Source organism: Dendrobates tinctorius, unplaced genomic scaffold (assembly GCF_039654945.1).
Source record: "Dendrobates tinctorius isolate UK_male_01 unplaced genomic scaffold, ASM3965494v1 ptg000010l, whole genome shotgun sequence".
Classification (NCBI taxonomy): domain Eukaryota; kingdom Metazoa; phylum Chordata; class Amphibia; order Anura; family Dendrobatidae; genus Dendrobates; species Dendrobates tinctorius.
In genome coordinates this window covers 15,010,981-15,027,272 of record NW_027361678.1, presented here as the reverse complement: position 1 = coordinate 15,027,272, position 16,292 = coordinate 15,010,981, and the positions used below count along the sequence as shown (strand labels likewise).

The 16,292-nt window shown below is 44.5% G+C and overlaps 1 protein-coding gene across 2 annotated transcripts in view; it reads left to right on the top strand.

Annotated features, from left to right (window-relative positions):
* SEL1L (SEL1L adaptor subunit of SYVN1 ubiquitin ligase) overlaps positions 1–4,121 on the top strand; it is a 30,454-nt gene extending 26,333 nt beyond the window's left edge. For both annotated transcript variants that reach the window (XM_073587709.1, XM_073587699.1), the window contains exons 20-21: positions 1,858–1,986; positions 2,839–4,121. In XM_073587709.1, coding sequence (XP_073443810.1) covers positions 1,858–1,986; positions 2,839–3,069 — 360 coding nt within the window. In that variant the 3' untranslated portion in view covers positions 3,070–4,121. The remainder of the gene's footprint in view (positions 1–1,857; positions 1,987–2,838) is intronic.
* The last annotated feature ends 12,171 nt before the right edge of the window (positions 4,122–16,292 follow it).

The following is a 16,292-nucleotide window of genomic DNA, read 5'->3' as shown; positions in this document are numbered from 1 at the left end:
CCTTCTTGTGCAGGGAGACCTTGCATAATGTGTTACCAATGGTTTTCTTGGTGAATGTGGTCCCAGCTGCCTTGAGATCATTAACAAGTTCCCCCTGAGTAGTTTTAGGCTGATCTCTTACCTTCCTCATGATCAAGGATGGCGCACGAGGTGAGATTTTGTATGGTGCCCCAGATCGATGTCGATTGAGTCATTTTGTATTTCTTCCATTTTCTTACTATTGCACCTACAGTTGTCTCCTTTTCACCCAGCGTCTTACTTATGATTTTGTAGCCTATTCCAGCTTTGTGCAGGTCTATGATCTTGTCCCTGACATCCTTATAAAGCTCTTTGGTCTTGCCCATGTTGTAGAGGTTAGAGTCTGACTGATTAATTGAGTCTGTAGACAGGAGTCTTTTATAATGGTGACTATGTAAGACAGCTGTCTTTAATGCGGGTACCAAAACAAGTTAATTAGCAGTGTATAACTGGTCTAGCCAGAACTCTAAATGGTTGGTAGGGAATCAAATACTTAATTCTCACTGTAAAATGCAAATAAATTTTATATAATTTATACAATGTGATTTTCTGGATTTTATTTTTCATATTCTATCTCTCAATGTTAAAATTAAACTACCCTTAAAATTATAGACTGATCATGCCTTTGTCAGTGGGCAAACTTACAGAATCAACAAGGGATCAAAGAATTATTTCCTTCACTGTATGTACACAGTGACTGCACCAGCAGAATAGTGAGTGCAGCTCTGGGGTATAATGTAGGATGTAACTCAGGGTCAGTAATGTATGTACACAGTGACTGCACCAGCAGAATAGTGAGTGCAGCTCTGGAGTATAATACAGGATGTAACTCAGGATTAGTAATGTAATGTGTGTACACAGTGACTGCACCAGCATAATTGTGAGTGCAGCTCTGGAGTATAATGTAAGATGTAACTCAGGATCAGTAATGTAATGTGTGTACACAGTGACTGCACCAGCAGAATAGTGAGTGCAGCTCTGGAGTATAATACAGGATGTAACTCAGGATCAGTAATGTAATGTGTGTACACAGTGACTGCACCAGCAGAAGAGTGAGTGCAGCTCTGGAGTATAATACAGGATGTAACTCAGGATTAGTAATGTAATGTATGTACACAGTGACTGCACTAGCAGAATAGTGAGTGCAGCTCTGGAGTATAATACAGGATGTAACTCAGGATCAGTAATGTAATGTGTGTACACAGTGACTGCACCAGCAGAATAGTGAGTGCAGCTCTGGAGTATAATACAGGATGTAACTCAGGACCAGTAATGTAATGTGTGTACACAGTGACTGCACCAGCAGAAGAGTGAGTGCAGCTCTGGAGTATAATACAGGATAGGATCAGTAATGTATGTACACAGTGACTGCACCAGCATAATAGTGAGTGCAGCTCTGGAGTATAATGTAGGATGTAACTCAGGATCAGTAATGTAATGTGTGTACACAGTGACTGCACCAGCAGAAGAGTGAGTGCAGCTCTGGAGTATAATACAGGATGTAACTCAGGATTAGTAATGTAATGTATGTACACAGTGACTGCACTAGCAGAATAGTGAGTGCAGCTCTGGAGTATAATACAGGATGTAACTCAGGATCAGTAATGTAATGTGTGTACACAGTGACTGCACCAGCAGAATAGTGAGTGCAGCTCTGGGGTATAATGTAGGATGTAAGTCAGGATCAGTAATGTAATGTATGTACACAGTGACTGTACCATCAGAATAGTGAGTGCAGCTCTGGATCAGTAATGTCTTATGAGGTGACTATGCTGTAGGTTATGTGATCTGTAGGATTTAGCGGTTTTCTTCAGTCTCGTGTTCTTGTCTCTTGTACAGGACATCCACCTCGCTAAGCGATTTTATGACATGGCAGCTGAGGCCAGTCCTGATGCCCAGGTCCCGGTCTTCCTCGCACTTTGTAAGCTCGGCTTGCTGTATTCGCTGCAATTCCTGCAGGAGCTGAATGTGAGTGTAAATCAAATAACATGTGGTGTAATATTCTGTATATAGAAAACAGTGATGAGCAGGTTCAACCCCCCTTTGACCTCCCCGTGTTCGCAGCGGCTCACCTGCTGAAATCTTCCAATGTAGATAGGGTCCTTGTACGGTTCAGATCCTTTATCACAACCTGCATCTCCCCCGATACATGGGGTGAAATACCTGCTGGGTGGGGACCTGCCGAGACCCGTGCTGAGATGCAGTCAGAATACCGCCTGTGTGTTTCACTGTATGCTGCCCCGCTTTTATAATTATTTCCTGTGTGCACTCACTGTATGCTACCCTGCATACAGATTACTGCCTGTGTGCGCTCACTGTATGCCGTCTTGCATGTAGAATACCGCCTCTGCGCTCACTGTATGCTACCCCACATTCAGAATACTGCCCGTGTGTGCTCACTGTATGCCACCTCGCGTTCAGAATACTGCCTGTTTCACTTTATGCTGCCCAGCTTTTAAAATGCTGCCTGTGTGCACTCACTGTATGCTGACCCTCTTTTAGAATAGTGCTTGGGTGCTCGCTGTATGCTTCCCTGCATTCAGAATACTGCCGGTGCGCTCACTGTATGCTGCCCCTCTTTTAGAATACTGCCTGAATGCTTCCCCGCATTCAGAGTACTGCCTGTGTGCGCTCACTATACTGCCCCGCATTCAGAATACTGCCTGTGCGCGCTCACTGTAGGCTGCCCCCACCTGATCTACTGATCCGTCTGTCTCTGAGGTGTCAAACCCCTGCCCCGGGATGGTTTACCTCTCAAGCTCAGCATCGGGTTCTGTGGACTCTTCTTGTGATCATTTGTCTGTCCCCTCCGTTGATTAGGTGAAGGAGATGATGTCTCAGGTGGACATGGATCAGCTGCTGGGACCGGAGTGGGACCTCTACCTCATGACCATCATAGCACTGCTGCTCGGGACTGTCATTGCTTATCGGCAAAGGCAACCCCAGGTGATTCCAAGACCTCCGACACCAGCCCCAAGAGCAGCACCGCAGGACCCTCCACAGCAAGAGCACCCGCCACAGGACGCTCAGGAGCCGCTGCCGCCTCAGTGACATCACCACAGCCTGTGAAGAAAAACACACACCATGGCTTCCAGGAGAGCTGCCAACTCCAGAGTCCACTCAAGACACGTGTCACCACGTGGCAACTCCGAGTGACACCAGGAAAAGGATTATTGCTGTTCTCCCCGTCTTCTTCGCTGTGTACAAATGTGTCTCTCAGCGGATGGTAGTCCGAGAGGAATTCCACTATTTATTACTGATCCATCTGCCGGACTCTTCGGATCATCACCTGACTGTTCTGGGAGAGTTTATTTTTATTATTGGGCCAAAACCTGAGCTTTTATAAAGCCCCCCCCCCCAATATCTGCAGTTGGTGACGGTTCAGCCACTGCTTCCCCGGCCGTCCTGCTGATGCCACTACTGCAGGGTCCGCTCACCAAGGTGTCCCGATCCGCTCGCAAGCTGTTTATCTGACTATGGGTAGTGGCGGACCCCTTTCTATGGCGGACTCCTCTGTACGGCAGACCCCTCTGTGTTCATCAGCCACCATTTCTAAATGATTATTTTTCTAGATTGTGTGTGCACTATGAATTCACATCGCCCCTTTTCTTCCCTTCATTTTATGGGATGCAGTGGAACAAAAATTCCCCTTTTGTCTGAGCCTCGGTGACCACCAACCCCAGAATTTTTCCTGAGTCCTGAGATCCGCACTGTGCCAGGCCGCACTAGCTGAGGGTCATTAGGGTGGTACCTTGCACTCTGTATAGTGAGGGGCTCTGTCTGCTGCCCCCTGTCGGCTGAAAATGAGGCTCCCATCATATTGCAGCTCACAGACGCCAGCTGATAGCAGCGGTGAGCGGCTATGGGGATGATGGACACCATGTTCCTCTGCCTCCCGTATTGTAATGCATCAAGGACTTGTCTATCCTCTACATCCTCTGCCATGCGGAGCAGCTAGAGTATTCTGTGTGACGGCCATCCTCCCAGATAAATATATTGAACTTTCCAGTGGGACGAGCGGTGCCGCGGTGGTCTGTAGTTCGCGGTGTCATCGTTCACTTTGGCTTGTGAGTTTTATTTAAGTAATAAAATCAGAAAAGAAACGTGAATGTTTTTTGTTTTCCTGGTATTGGGGCCATGGTCCCAATGTTATCAGAGCCTCGGACAAGGTTCAGGGATGGAGTAAGGTCCATCCAGGAGAAGGTGCTGATAACAGAGCGTTATCCTAGGGCAAAAGCTGATTTACACTGAGCAGTTTCCTGCATTGCATGTATTGTACAACCTGACTGATTTTCCCTGTCCCCAGACGCACCGGTCAGTCCTCCCTCCCGGGCCCCTCCGCCGTCAGTCCTCCCTCCCGGGCCCCTCCGCCGTCAGTCCTCCCTCCCGGGCCCCTCCGCCGTCAGTCCTCCCTCCCGGGCCCCTCCGCCGTCAGTCCGCCCTCTCGGGCCCCTCCGCCGTCAGTCCTCCCTCCCGGGCCCCTCCGCCGTCAGTCCTCCCTCCCGGGCCCCTCCGCCGTCAGCAGGGCTGTGGAGTCGGTAAGCCAAACCTGCAACTCCGACTCCTCAATTTCCCTTACTCTGACTCCACGACTCCGACTCTCATATATTGCTTATATTTAAGTGAAAAATGTATTGTACAATGTGAACATCAGACATTTAATCATTTTTATGATACAATAATCAAGATATATAGATAAATATATTATGTTCTATTAGAATACAACTTTAGAACATAAAACTGTAATAAATTGTAAATGTAATATCGATTACATATATACAGTACAGACCAAACGTTTGGACACCTTCTCATTCAAAGAGTTTTCTTTATTTTCATGACTATGAAAATTGTAGATTCACTCTGAAAATATGTCTTATATTCTAGGTTCTTCAAAGTAGCCACCTTTTGCTTTGATTACTGCTTTGCACACTCTTGGCATTCTCTTGATGAGCTTCAAGAGGTAGTCACTGGAAATGGTCTTCCAACAATCTTGAACGAGTTCCCAGAGATGCTTAGCACTTGTTGGCCCTTTTGCCTTCACTCTGCGGTCCAGCTCACCCCAAATCATCTCGATTGGGTTCAGGTCTGGTAACTGTGGAGGCCAGGTCATCTGGCGTAGCACCCCATCACTCTCCTTCTTAGTCAAATAGCCCTTACACAGCCTGGAGGTGTGTTTGGGGTCATTGTCCTGTTGAAAAATAAATGATGGTCCAACTAAACGCAAACCGAATGAAATAGCATGCCGCTGCAAGATGCTGTGGTAGCCATGCTGGTTCAGTATGCCTTCAATTTTGAATAAATCCCCAACAGTGTCACCAGTAAAGCACCATCACACCTCCTCCTCCATGCTTCACTATGGGAACTAGGCATGTAGAGTCCATCCGTTCACCTTTTCTGTATTGCACAAAGACACGATGGTTGGAACCAAAGATCTCAAATTTGGACTCATCAGACCAAACCACAGATTTCCACTGGTCTAATGTCCATTCCTTGTGTTCTTTAGCCCAAACAAGTCTCTTCTGCTTGTTGCCTGTCCTTAGCAGTGGTTTCCTAGCAGCTATTTTACCATGAAGGCCTGCTGCACAAAGTCTCCTCTTAACAGTTGTTGTAGAGATGTGTCTGCTGCTAGAACTCTGTGTGGCATTGACCTGGTCTCTAATCTGAGCTGCTGTTAACCTGCGATTTCTGAGGCTGGTGACCCGGATGAACTTATCCTCCGCAGGAGAGGTGACTCTTGGTCTTCCTTTCCTGGGGCGGTCCTCATGTGAGCCAGTTTCTTTGTAGCGTTTGATGGTTTTTGCCACTGCACTTGGGGACACTTTCAAAATGTTCCCAATTTTTTGACTGACTGACCTTCATTTCTTAAAGTAATGATGGCCGCTCGTTTTTCTTTTCTTAGCTGCTTTTTTCTTGCCATAATACAAATTCTAACAGTCTATTCAGTAAGACTATCAGCTGTGTATTCACCAGACTTCTGCACAAACACAACTGATGGTCCCAACCCCATTTATAAGGCAAGAAATCCCACTTATTAAACCTGACAGGGCACACTTGTGAAGTGAAAACCATTTCCAGTGACTACCTCTTGAAGCTCATCAAGAGAATGCCAAGAGTGTGCAAAGCAGTAATCAAAGCAAAAGGTGGCTACTTTGAAGAACCTAGAATATAAGATATACAGTATTTTCAGTTGTTTCACACTTTTTTGTTAATTAAATAATTCTACATGTGTTAATATATATTTAATATATCAAACCTGGGGGGGGGGGGGCCGAACCTCATACTGCACACCTCAGCTGCTGCAGAACCTCATACTTCACACCCCTACACTTGAAAATAAAGCCTGCAACTTAAGAAGATGTGGTGATGAATGCAGTCTATTTATTCCAACTATCAGTTGATGTTGATGTGTTACTGAAGACGAGCAATGCCTGTCCTGGGCATCCTTTTGGGCAGCTATGAGGTGTACCTGACTGATGCTAAAAAAAAATTAAAAAAAAAAAAAGGAGTGTTAGGCTATGTGCACACGCTGCAGATTCACCTGCGGATTTTTCTATGCGGATCCGCAGGTAAAACCGCAGGTAAAGTGACCTTCGGTTTTCCTGTGTATTGGCCAGCGGTTTTCCCCTGCGGTTTGACACCTGGACAATGGAAAAGGTGTCAAACCGCAGCGGAATCCGCAGAAAGAATTGACATGCTGCGGATTTCAAACCGCAGCTTTTCCGCATGGAAAAATCCGCAGCATGTGCACTGCAGATTTGAAAACCCATAGGATAACATAATACTGTACACTGCGGATCCGCAGGGCCAAATCTGCAGCAGAATCCGCAGCGTGTGCTACCCGGCTTTCATTCTTTTTGGTACAGATAAGATATGGAGACAGATATGGATAAATGGATAGAGCAGATTTCTAATCTGCTTTTGCTATTGAAAACATTATGAACTCAAAAACCTTTCAGATGATGCAGTTTTTTAAAAAGCTGATCTGCTTTTGCAGCTGAAAACAGTATCCTCAAAAAATGCAGGAAAAACGCTGTGTGTGAATGTAGCCTTAGATCAGGAATAGAACAGCCATTTATAGGACATTTCATAACTTTCCCAAATTCCTATGAAAAAATATTCAGCACATTCTGCATTGAACTACTGTACCCAATTTATTATATATTTTAGGAGTTGGACCATTTTATACCGACTCCACCAAAATGAGCACCGACTCCACAGCCCTGGCCGTCAGTCCTCCCTTCTGGGCCCCTCCGCCATCTGGAGATTTTGAAGTCATGTAAGGGTATGTGCACACATAGTTTTTCGTCTCTGCGGATTTTGTAGAGAAAACCGCAGGAAATCCGCAGGACCAAGTGCTGCGGTTTTTCTGTGGTTTATCTGCGGTTTTGCCCTGCGGTTTTACACCTCATAATGGATGAGGTGTAAAACTGCAGCGTTTCTGCACCAAACAATTGACATGCTGCGTTTTGAAAACCGCGCGGAAAAAAACGCAGCATGTGCACAGCTTTTTTTTATTTCCATAGGAAATAAAAGTACTGTACAACGCGGCAGAATCTGCTGCGTTTCTGCAGAGCCAAAAACGCTGCGGAAAAAAAACGCAGCAGAAACCGCAAAGTGTGCACATACCCTAATGCGTTATGATATGTCGGGGCCTCTTCTCCCATGTGCAGCTTGTCATGAAGTCCCCAAACATTTACACTAGGCCCACTTCACTAGCCGCCAGGACTGTGGAGTCAGAGTCGTGGAGTTGGAGCCCATTTTGGTGGAGTTGAAGTCGGTATAAAATGGACGGACTCCACTTCCAAAAATATACAGCTCTGGCAAAAATTAAGAGACCACTGCACAGTTTTATAAAAATCAGCTTCTCTACATGTCTGACAGCCATTCCATTCCAGTGTCAGTTGAATTCCAACCAGAGTACACCTCATTCTACTTAATGTGCTTCTGATTAGGTGATCACCTGAACCAAATCTTATTTAACGAAGGAAAGTATAAACAACCCTGCTGTGGTGTTCACAATCCTCTTGCAATAGGACAAGCTGGATGGCAAAACAAGTGCTAGTAATATCCCAAAAGTAATAGGAATGAAAAATTTACTTTTAACCATGTCAAAAAAGTTGAAAAGTCTTGAGTGAGGCTCAATTCTGACTTTACTAGCAGAGGGATACAGTGAGCGTCATGTAGCCTCCATCCTTAAAATTTATAAGACGGCAGTCCATTACAACAAGGTCAAGCAGCAGACATTGGGAACAACAAGGCTACAGTCCGGCAGAGGGTGAAAACGACTCTCCACTGACCGTGATGACCATCATCTTATTCAAATGTCACTCAGCGACCGCAGAATGACGTCAAGTGACCTACAGAAGGAATGGTAAATGGCAGCTGGGGTGAAGTGCATAGCAAGAACAGTTCATAACAGGCTCTTAGATCGCTCAAGTCAAGTAAAGCTAGAAAAAAGCCTTTCATCAATGAGAAGCAAAGGAGAGCCAGACTGCAGTTTGCCAAAGACCATAAGGATTGGACCATAGAGGACTGGAGTAAAGTAATCTTCTCTGAAGAGTCTAATTCTCAGCTTTGCCCAACACCTCGTCGTCTAATGGTTAGACGGAGACCTGGCGAGGAGCACAAGCCACAGTATCTTGCACCCACTGTGAAATTTGGTCGATCTGACACAGCGCTGTGTGATGTGTCAGATCAGCGATCTGACATATGACAGTGATGTGTGTGTGTGTGTGTCCCCACCCCCGGGACAATGTAATAAAGTTTAAAAAAAAGTGTAAAAATTTATTTTAAAATAAAAAAACGCTAAATAAAAAAAAATTCCCTAATTCATTTTTTGGAAATAAAAATAACAAAACAATAAAAGTACACATATTTGGTATCGCCGCGTCCGTAACGACCTGCCCTATAAAAGTGTCCCACTAGTTAACCCCTTTATTGAACCCCTCAAAAAATAAAAAACAAAGCAAAAAATAATGATTTATCATCATACCACCGAACAAAAAGTGCAATAACGCGCGATCAAAAAGACGGATATAAATAACCATGGTACCGCTGAAAATGTCATCTTGTCCCGCAAAAAACGAGCCACCATACAGCATCATCAGCGAAAAAATAAAAAAGTTATAGCTCACAGAATAAAGCGATGCAAAAATAATTATTTTTTATATAAAATTGTTTTCATTGCATAAAAGCGCCAAAATATTAAAATGACATAAATGATGTATCGCTGTAATCGTACTGACCCGAACAATAAAACCGCCTAATCAATTTTACCGCACGCGCAACGGTGTAAATGCACCCTCCAAAAGAAATTCATGAAATGCTGGTTTTTGTTCATTCTGCGTCCCAAAAATCGGAATAAAAAGCGATCAAAAAGGTCACGTGCCCAAAAATGGTACAAATAAAAACGTCAACTCTTCCCGCAAAAAATAAGACCTCACATGACTCAGTGGGTCAAAATATGGAAAAATTATAGCTCTCAATATGTGGTGATACAAAAAATATTTTTACAATAAAAAGCGTCTTTTAGCGTGTGACAGCTGCAAAACATAAAAACTGCCATAAATAGTAAATCAAACCCCCCGTTATCACCCCCTTAGTTAGGAAAAAATAATAAAATACAAAAAAAGTATTTCCATTTTCTGGCTAGGGTTAGGGGTGTGTTGGGGTTAGGGTTGGAGTTATAATTGGGGGGTTTCCACTGTTTGGGCACATTAGGTGCTCTCCAAATGCAACATGGCGTCTGATCTCAATTCCAGCCAATTCTGCATTGAAAAAGTTAAACAGTGCTCCTTCCCTTCCAAGCTCTGCCATGCGCCCAAACAGTGGTTTACCCCCACATATGGGGTATCAGCATACTCAGTACAAATTGTACAACAACTTTTGGGGTACAAATTCTCCAGGTACCCTTGGGAAAATAAAAAATTGGGGGCAAAAATATCATTTTTGTGGAAAAAAATTATTTTTTTATTTTTATGGCTCTATGTTATAAAATTCTGTGAAGCACTTGGGGGTTCAAAGTGCTCACCACACATCTAAATAAGGCACATCAGAGGCTCTCCAAACGCGACATGACACCCGCAGACCATTCCATCAAAGTCTGCATTCCAAAACGTCACTAATTCCCTTCCGAGCCCTGACGTGTGCCCATACAGTTGTTTTCTCCATCATATGGGATATCGGCGTACTCAGGACAAATTGGACAACTTTTGGGATCTAATTTCTCCTGTGCCCTTGGGAAAATAAAAAAATGGGGACTAAAAGATCATGTTTGTGGAAAAAATTATTTTTTTTATTTTCACGCCCGGGCGTTATAAACTTCTGTGAAGCCCTTGGGGGTTCAAAGTGCTCACCACACATCTAGATAAGTTCCTTGGGGGGTCTAGTTTCCAAATTGGGGTCACTTGTTGGGGGTTTCCACTGTTTTTGCACATCAGGGGCTTTCCAAATGCAACATGGCGTCCGGTCTCAATTCCAGCCAAAAAAGTCGAATGGCGCTGCTTCCCTTCCGAGCTCTGCCATGCGCCCAAATAGTGGTTTACCCCCACACGTGGGGTATCAGCGTACTCAGGACAAATTGCACAATAACTTTTGGGGTCCTGTTACCCTTGGAAAAATAAAAATTGGGGGTGAAAAGATCATTTTTGTGGAAAAAATGATTTTTTAATTTTACGGCTGTACGTTATAAACTTCTATGAAGCCCTTGTGGGATCAAAGTGCTCACCACATATCTAGATAAGTTCCTTGGGGGGTCTAGTTTCCAAAATGGGGTCACTTGTGGGGGGTTTCCACTGTTTAGGCACATCAGGAGCTCTCCAAACGTGACATGGCATCCGATCTGAAGCTGAAACAGTGGTTCCCCCCAACATATCAGGTATCAGCGTAATCAAGACAAATTGCACAATAACTTTTGCAGTCCAATTTCTCCTGTTACCCTTGGTAAAATAAAATAATTGAACCTGAAGTAATTTTTTTGTGTGAAAAAAAGTTAATGTTCATTTTTTTTTAGGGGTAAGGTTTCTCCTTGTGGAGAGTGACATGCCTGCTCTGGCTTGTCAAGGTAAGGAGGCTTATTCGCCGTGCAATGCTCCTCTGGGAAAATAATATGCAAATTGCCTCTTCAGAGGAAAAGAGGACTTGAACTCTATAGCGCCGCCTGTTGGTAGTAGCAATCCTACAAGTCACAATCAACCCTTTAACGAGTCTTGTAATGTGACTTAGGATAAAAGCCAAATCATAATCTCAATTTGCAGACACGGTGTTTTGAGCTATTGCCAATACAAGACTCATTAAAGGGTTGATTGTGACTTGTAGGATCGCTACTACCAACAGGTGGCGCTATAGAGTTCAAGTCCTCTTTTTCTCTGAAGAGGCAATTTGCACACTTTTTTTTAAACATTCAAAAAATTCCTGTGAAGCACCTGAAGGGTTAATAAACTTCTTGAGGCTATGTGCCCACGTAGCGTTTTAATCCGGACACTGAAAACCGGACTCCTTCCCAGAAATCGCGCGGTTTTACCGCGATTTCATCGCGATTATGTTCACGATTTTGCCGCGATTTTCGCCTGCGATATTCAAGCACTTTCCAAGCTATTTGAAGCATCGCTTGGAAAGTGATTGACAGGTTGGTTACGCTCGTCAAACATAGTGTTTCACAAGTGTGACCAGGTTTTTACTATTGAGGCTGCCTAAGCGGCATCAGTAGTAAAAGATAGAATGTTAAAAATAATAAAAAAATAAAAAATCGGTGTATATTTACCTTCCGACGTCCCGCGCTGCCATCCCGGGCCTCAGCGTTCCCAGCGATGCCTTGCGAGACCTGTGATGACGTAGTCTCGCGTTGCTATAGCGATCTCACGAGACTACGTCATCACAGGACCTTGCCGCAAGGCATTACTGGGAACGCTGAGGCCGGGAATGCAGCGCGGGACGTCGGAAGGTAAATATACCCTGATTTTTTATTTTTTTACAGGGGTATGGTACCCAGGGCCTGGAGGACAGTCTCGTCTCCTCCACACCATGGGTACCAACCGCACATGAGACGATTCCCGCATGGTGGGCATAGCCACATGCGGGAAGTAAGCGATTCTCATGCATTCCTATGGGTGCGGAATCGCGGCAATTCTTTGTGATTCCGCACAAAAAAATGAGCATGCTGCGATTTTTTCCGCGATGCGTTTCCGCCGCAGATAAAAGCACAGCATGTGCGGAATGCCATAGGAATGCATGGGGGGCGTTCTGTACAAGATTTTTAAACGTTTTCGCAGCGTTTTCACGCCAAAAGTTGCGGCAAAAACGCTTAAAAATCGCATCGTGGGCACACAGCCTGAATGTGGTTTTTAGTACCTTGAGGGGGTGCAGTATTTAGAATGGTGTCACTTTTGGGTATTTTCTATCATATAGATCCCTCAAAGTGACTTCAAATGTGATGTGGTCCTTAAAAATAAACTGGTGTTGTAAAAATGAGAAATCGCTGGTCAACTTTTAACCCTTATAACTTCCTAACAAAAAAAATGTTGGTTCCAAAATTGTGCTGATGTAAAGTAAACATGTGGGAAATGTTACTTAAGTTTTTTGTGTGCCATATCTCTGTGATTTAAGGGCATAAAAATTCAAAGTTGGAAAATTGCGAAATTTCAAAATTTTTGCCAAATTTCCGTTTTTTTCACAAATAAACGCAAGTTATATGAATGAAATTTTACCACTAACATGAAGTACAATATGTCACGAGAAAACAGTGTCAGAATCAGCGGGATCCATGAAAGCGTTTCAGAGTTATAACCTCATAAAGGGACAGTGGTCAGAATTGTAAAAATTGGCCCGGTCATGAACGTGCAAACCACCCTTGGGGGTGAAGGGGTTAATTATTACACTTTTGTCCAGATACTTTCTTTCGATCTCCTGTTATTGCATTTTAATGCAATGTTGTGGTGACCAAAAAAACGTAATTCTGGCATTTAGATTTTTTTCTCGCTACGCCGTTTAGCTATCTGGTTAATACTTTTTTTTTTTTTTTTTTAATTTTTAAACACTTTTTTTTTTTTACTTTTAGCATGCTTCAATAGCCTCCATAGGAGGCTAGAAGCTGCCATAGCGTGATCGCCTCTGCTACATAGAGGTGATGCATAGATCACCTCTATGTAGTTGAATTACAGCATTACTATAAACGCCGACCACAGGTCGAGGAGACCTCAGGTTGTTATGGCAACGCACCAATGACCCCCGATCACGTGACTGGGGTCGTCGGTGCACGTATTTCCGGCCGTGCGCCGGAAGCTCTAGTTAAATGCCCGCTGTCGGCGTTTGACAGCGGGATTTAACTAGTTAATAGGCACATGTGGATCGCGATTCCGTTCTCGCCTATTGCGGGCACATGTTAGCTGTTTAAAACAGCTGACATGTCCCGGTTTTGAGGTGGGCTCACCACCGACGCCCACCTCAAAGCTGGGGATACTGCCAGCTGACATACTAGTCCGTCAGCTGGCAGTAAGACATTAAGGCTAAGTTCACACGTACCGGAACTCTCGCGGAGATTACCGCGAGAGTTCCGGAATTCCATTCCGCGGGAAAATCGCATTTTAAATTCCCGCGATTTTCCCGTGGAAAAACTAGCATTTTGCAAGCGTATTTAGCTTGCAAAATGCTAGCGTTTTCCAAGCGATCTGTAGCATCGCTTGGAGAACTGATTGACAGGTTGGTCACACTCGTCAAACATAGTGTTTGACAAGTGTGACCAACTTTTTACTACTGAGGCCGCCTATGCAGCATCAGTAGTAAAAGATAAAATGTAAAAAAAAATAAAAAATGGTGTTATTCCTACCTTCCGACGTCCCGCGCAGCCGTTCCCAGTAATCCTTTGCGAAAATGCCCGCGATGACGTCCGTTCTCGCGGGATTGTGACGTCTCGCGGTTATTCGCGATGACCGCGAGAACGGACGTCATCGCGGGCATTTTCGCAAAGGATTACTGGGAACGAGAGCATGGAGAGAAGCGGGAAGGCTGCGCGGGACGCCGGAAGGTAAGAATAACAATATTTTTTATTTTAAATTCTATTTTTTACAGGGATATGGTACCCAAAGCCCGGAGGACAGTCTCCTCTCCTCCGGACCGTGGGTACCATCCGCTAATGTTCTGCTTACTTTCCGCATTTCCGCATGGTGTGCACAGCCACATGCGAGAAGTAAGCGGAACAATGCATTCCTATGGGTGCGGGATCGCCGCGATTCCGCAAAATTAATGAGCATGCTGCGGTTTTTACCGCGAAGCGATTCCGCCGCGGTAAAAACCGCAGCATTAGCACAGCATTGCGGAATCCCATAGGAATGCATGGGATGCTTATTTTTCGCGGTTAAAACCGCCGCGGAAACGCGAAAAAAACGCCACTTGTGAACTCAGCCTTAAAGACAGCACATACAGCTTGTTGTGAAGGACGGTGTACCATTATCATTATTTGCACAACCAGCTTTCACAGCTCTTAATGGAGAAATGGCCGCAAACTTGGTGTTTCTCTGGAAAGAAAAAGTATTAGAAAATTAGTGACTGAAGAAGCCCTTAACCAAAAGGAAAATCTTAAGGCTATGTGCACACGTATGCAGAAATTTCTGCATAAAAACCGGACTCCCTTCCCAGAAAACGCACGTTTTTTTCAGCGCGTTTTCTGCGCGTTTTTGGCACAAAAAATGTGCGTTTTTTCCGCGCGTTTCCAGACCCATAGAAAATAGCTAGAAATGCGGAATTTTCTGAGAAATTAATGAGCATGCTGCTTTTTACCGCAAAGCGTTTTTTTGCGGGGAAAAAACGCATCAATATGCACAAAAAGTGCAAAATGCATAGAAATGAATGGGAAGCTTATTTTAAGCGTTTTTTGAGCAGATTTTTTGGCAAATACAGTAAAAAAAACGCTACGTGTGAACACAGCCTAAAAAGACTCAAGAGACCCTTTGTATTTCTTAAAATGGATGCCTGCACACGTCACAGAGTGAACTATTTTGCTATCAACGTTTGATATGTTTGTGACAACAAAAAAATTGTTACTAAGACGCTGGCAGTAAGGGTATGTTTCCACGTACCGTTAACACAGCGCTTTGGACGGAGCGGAAACCTCGCTCCGCCCAAAGCCCCGCCCCCTTCTGTACATGCGGTGATTCCGTATGTGCTCATTGAACACATCCGGAATCGCCGCAGCGTAGCCATAGAGTAGGCTATTTAGGCTAGGTTCACATTGTGTTAATGCAGTCCGCTCAACGCATAGCGTTGGTGGACTGCGTTAACGCTACTCCTGATTTGTGATCGCGTTATGCTTCATCTGTTATGCTTCATCTGCGCTAGAAGTGACGGACCCTCGAACGCTGCAAACCACGTCCGAGGGTCCGTCACAGAATGACGGCACATCGCTAACGCATGCCAATTATGGCATGTGTTAGCGATGCGCTTGTCTATAGCAGTCTATGGATGCGTCAGCGCATCCGTTACATAGCGTTAATGCCGCTATGTAACGGATGCGATAGACGCGCACACCTTTGATGCAAGGTGAACCCAGCCATACCTTGCAGAGACTGAGCGTCTCCGCAAGGTAAACCAACATGCTGCGGTCTAAAAAGACGCGTCGCATGTCCGGTTTCGTGGGTGTGTCACCCGCGTAATCGGACGCATAGTGGAGATGGGATTTCATAAGATCCCCTCCACTATGCTGTAACATCTGGCCGCTGCGGATTAATGCTGCGGCAGGACGCAGCGTTCAATCCGCAGCTAATCCTGAATTTTTCCGCTATGTGGAAACATATCCTAAAAGATACTAAAGCTCATCACAGCAGCCAGTTTTTCCAGATCTTAGTGGAAAAAGTTCAGCAAGATTACAAACTCAAAAAAGCGCAGGTTCTTTCTATTGTAACTGATAATGCTTCAAACATAAGTACAATTAAACTGATGAATGAGAGTAATGAAGGTGAACAACAGCTAGAAGAACATTTCACATTCAGTATGTTGGAGATGAAAGGCCACAGTCCTGTTCCCATAATGCAGGAACAAACAGATATTACTACAGAAGAACAGCAAAATTATTCTTTACAATTAGATGATCTTGGTGAAGCTGCTTCACACCTCTTTCCTATTCATCACATGCGCTGTGTTGTGCACATGCTGCAGCTGGCAATAAGAGATAGTCTGCAAGAGGGACATGCTGGAACTCTGATTAGCAAAGTGAGGAAATTGGCTATTGCTGCCAGAACGCCTAAAATTGATTCCATCTTGAAGAGACATGCTGGAAAAGGGGC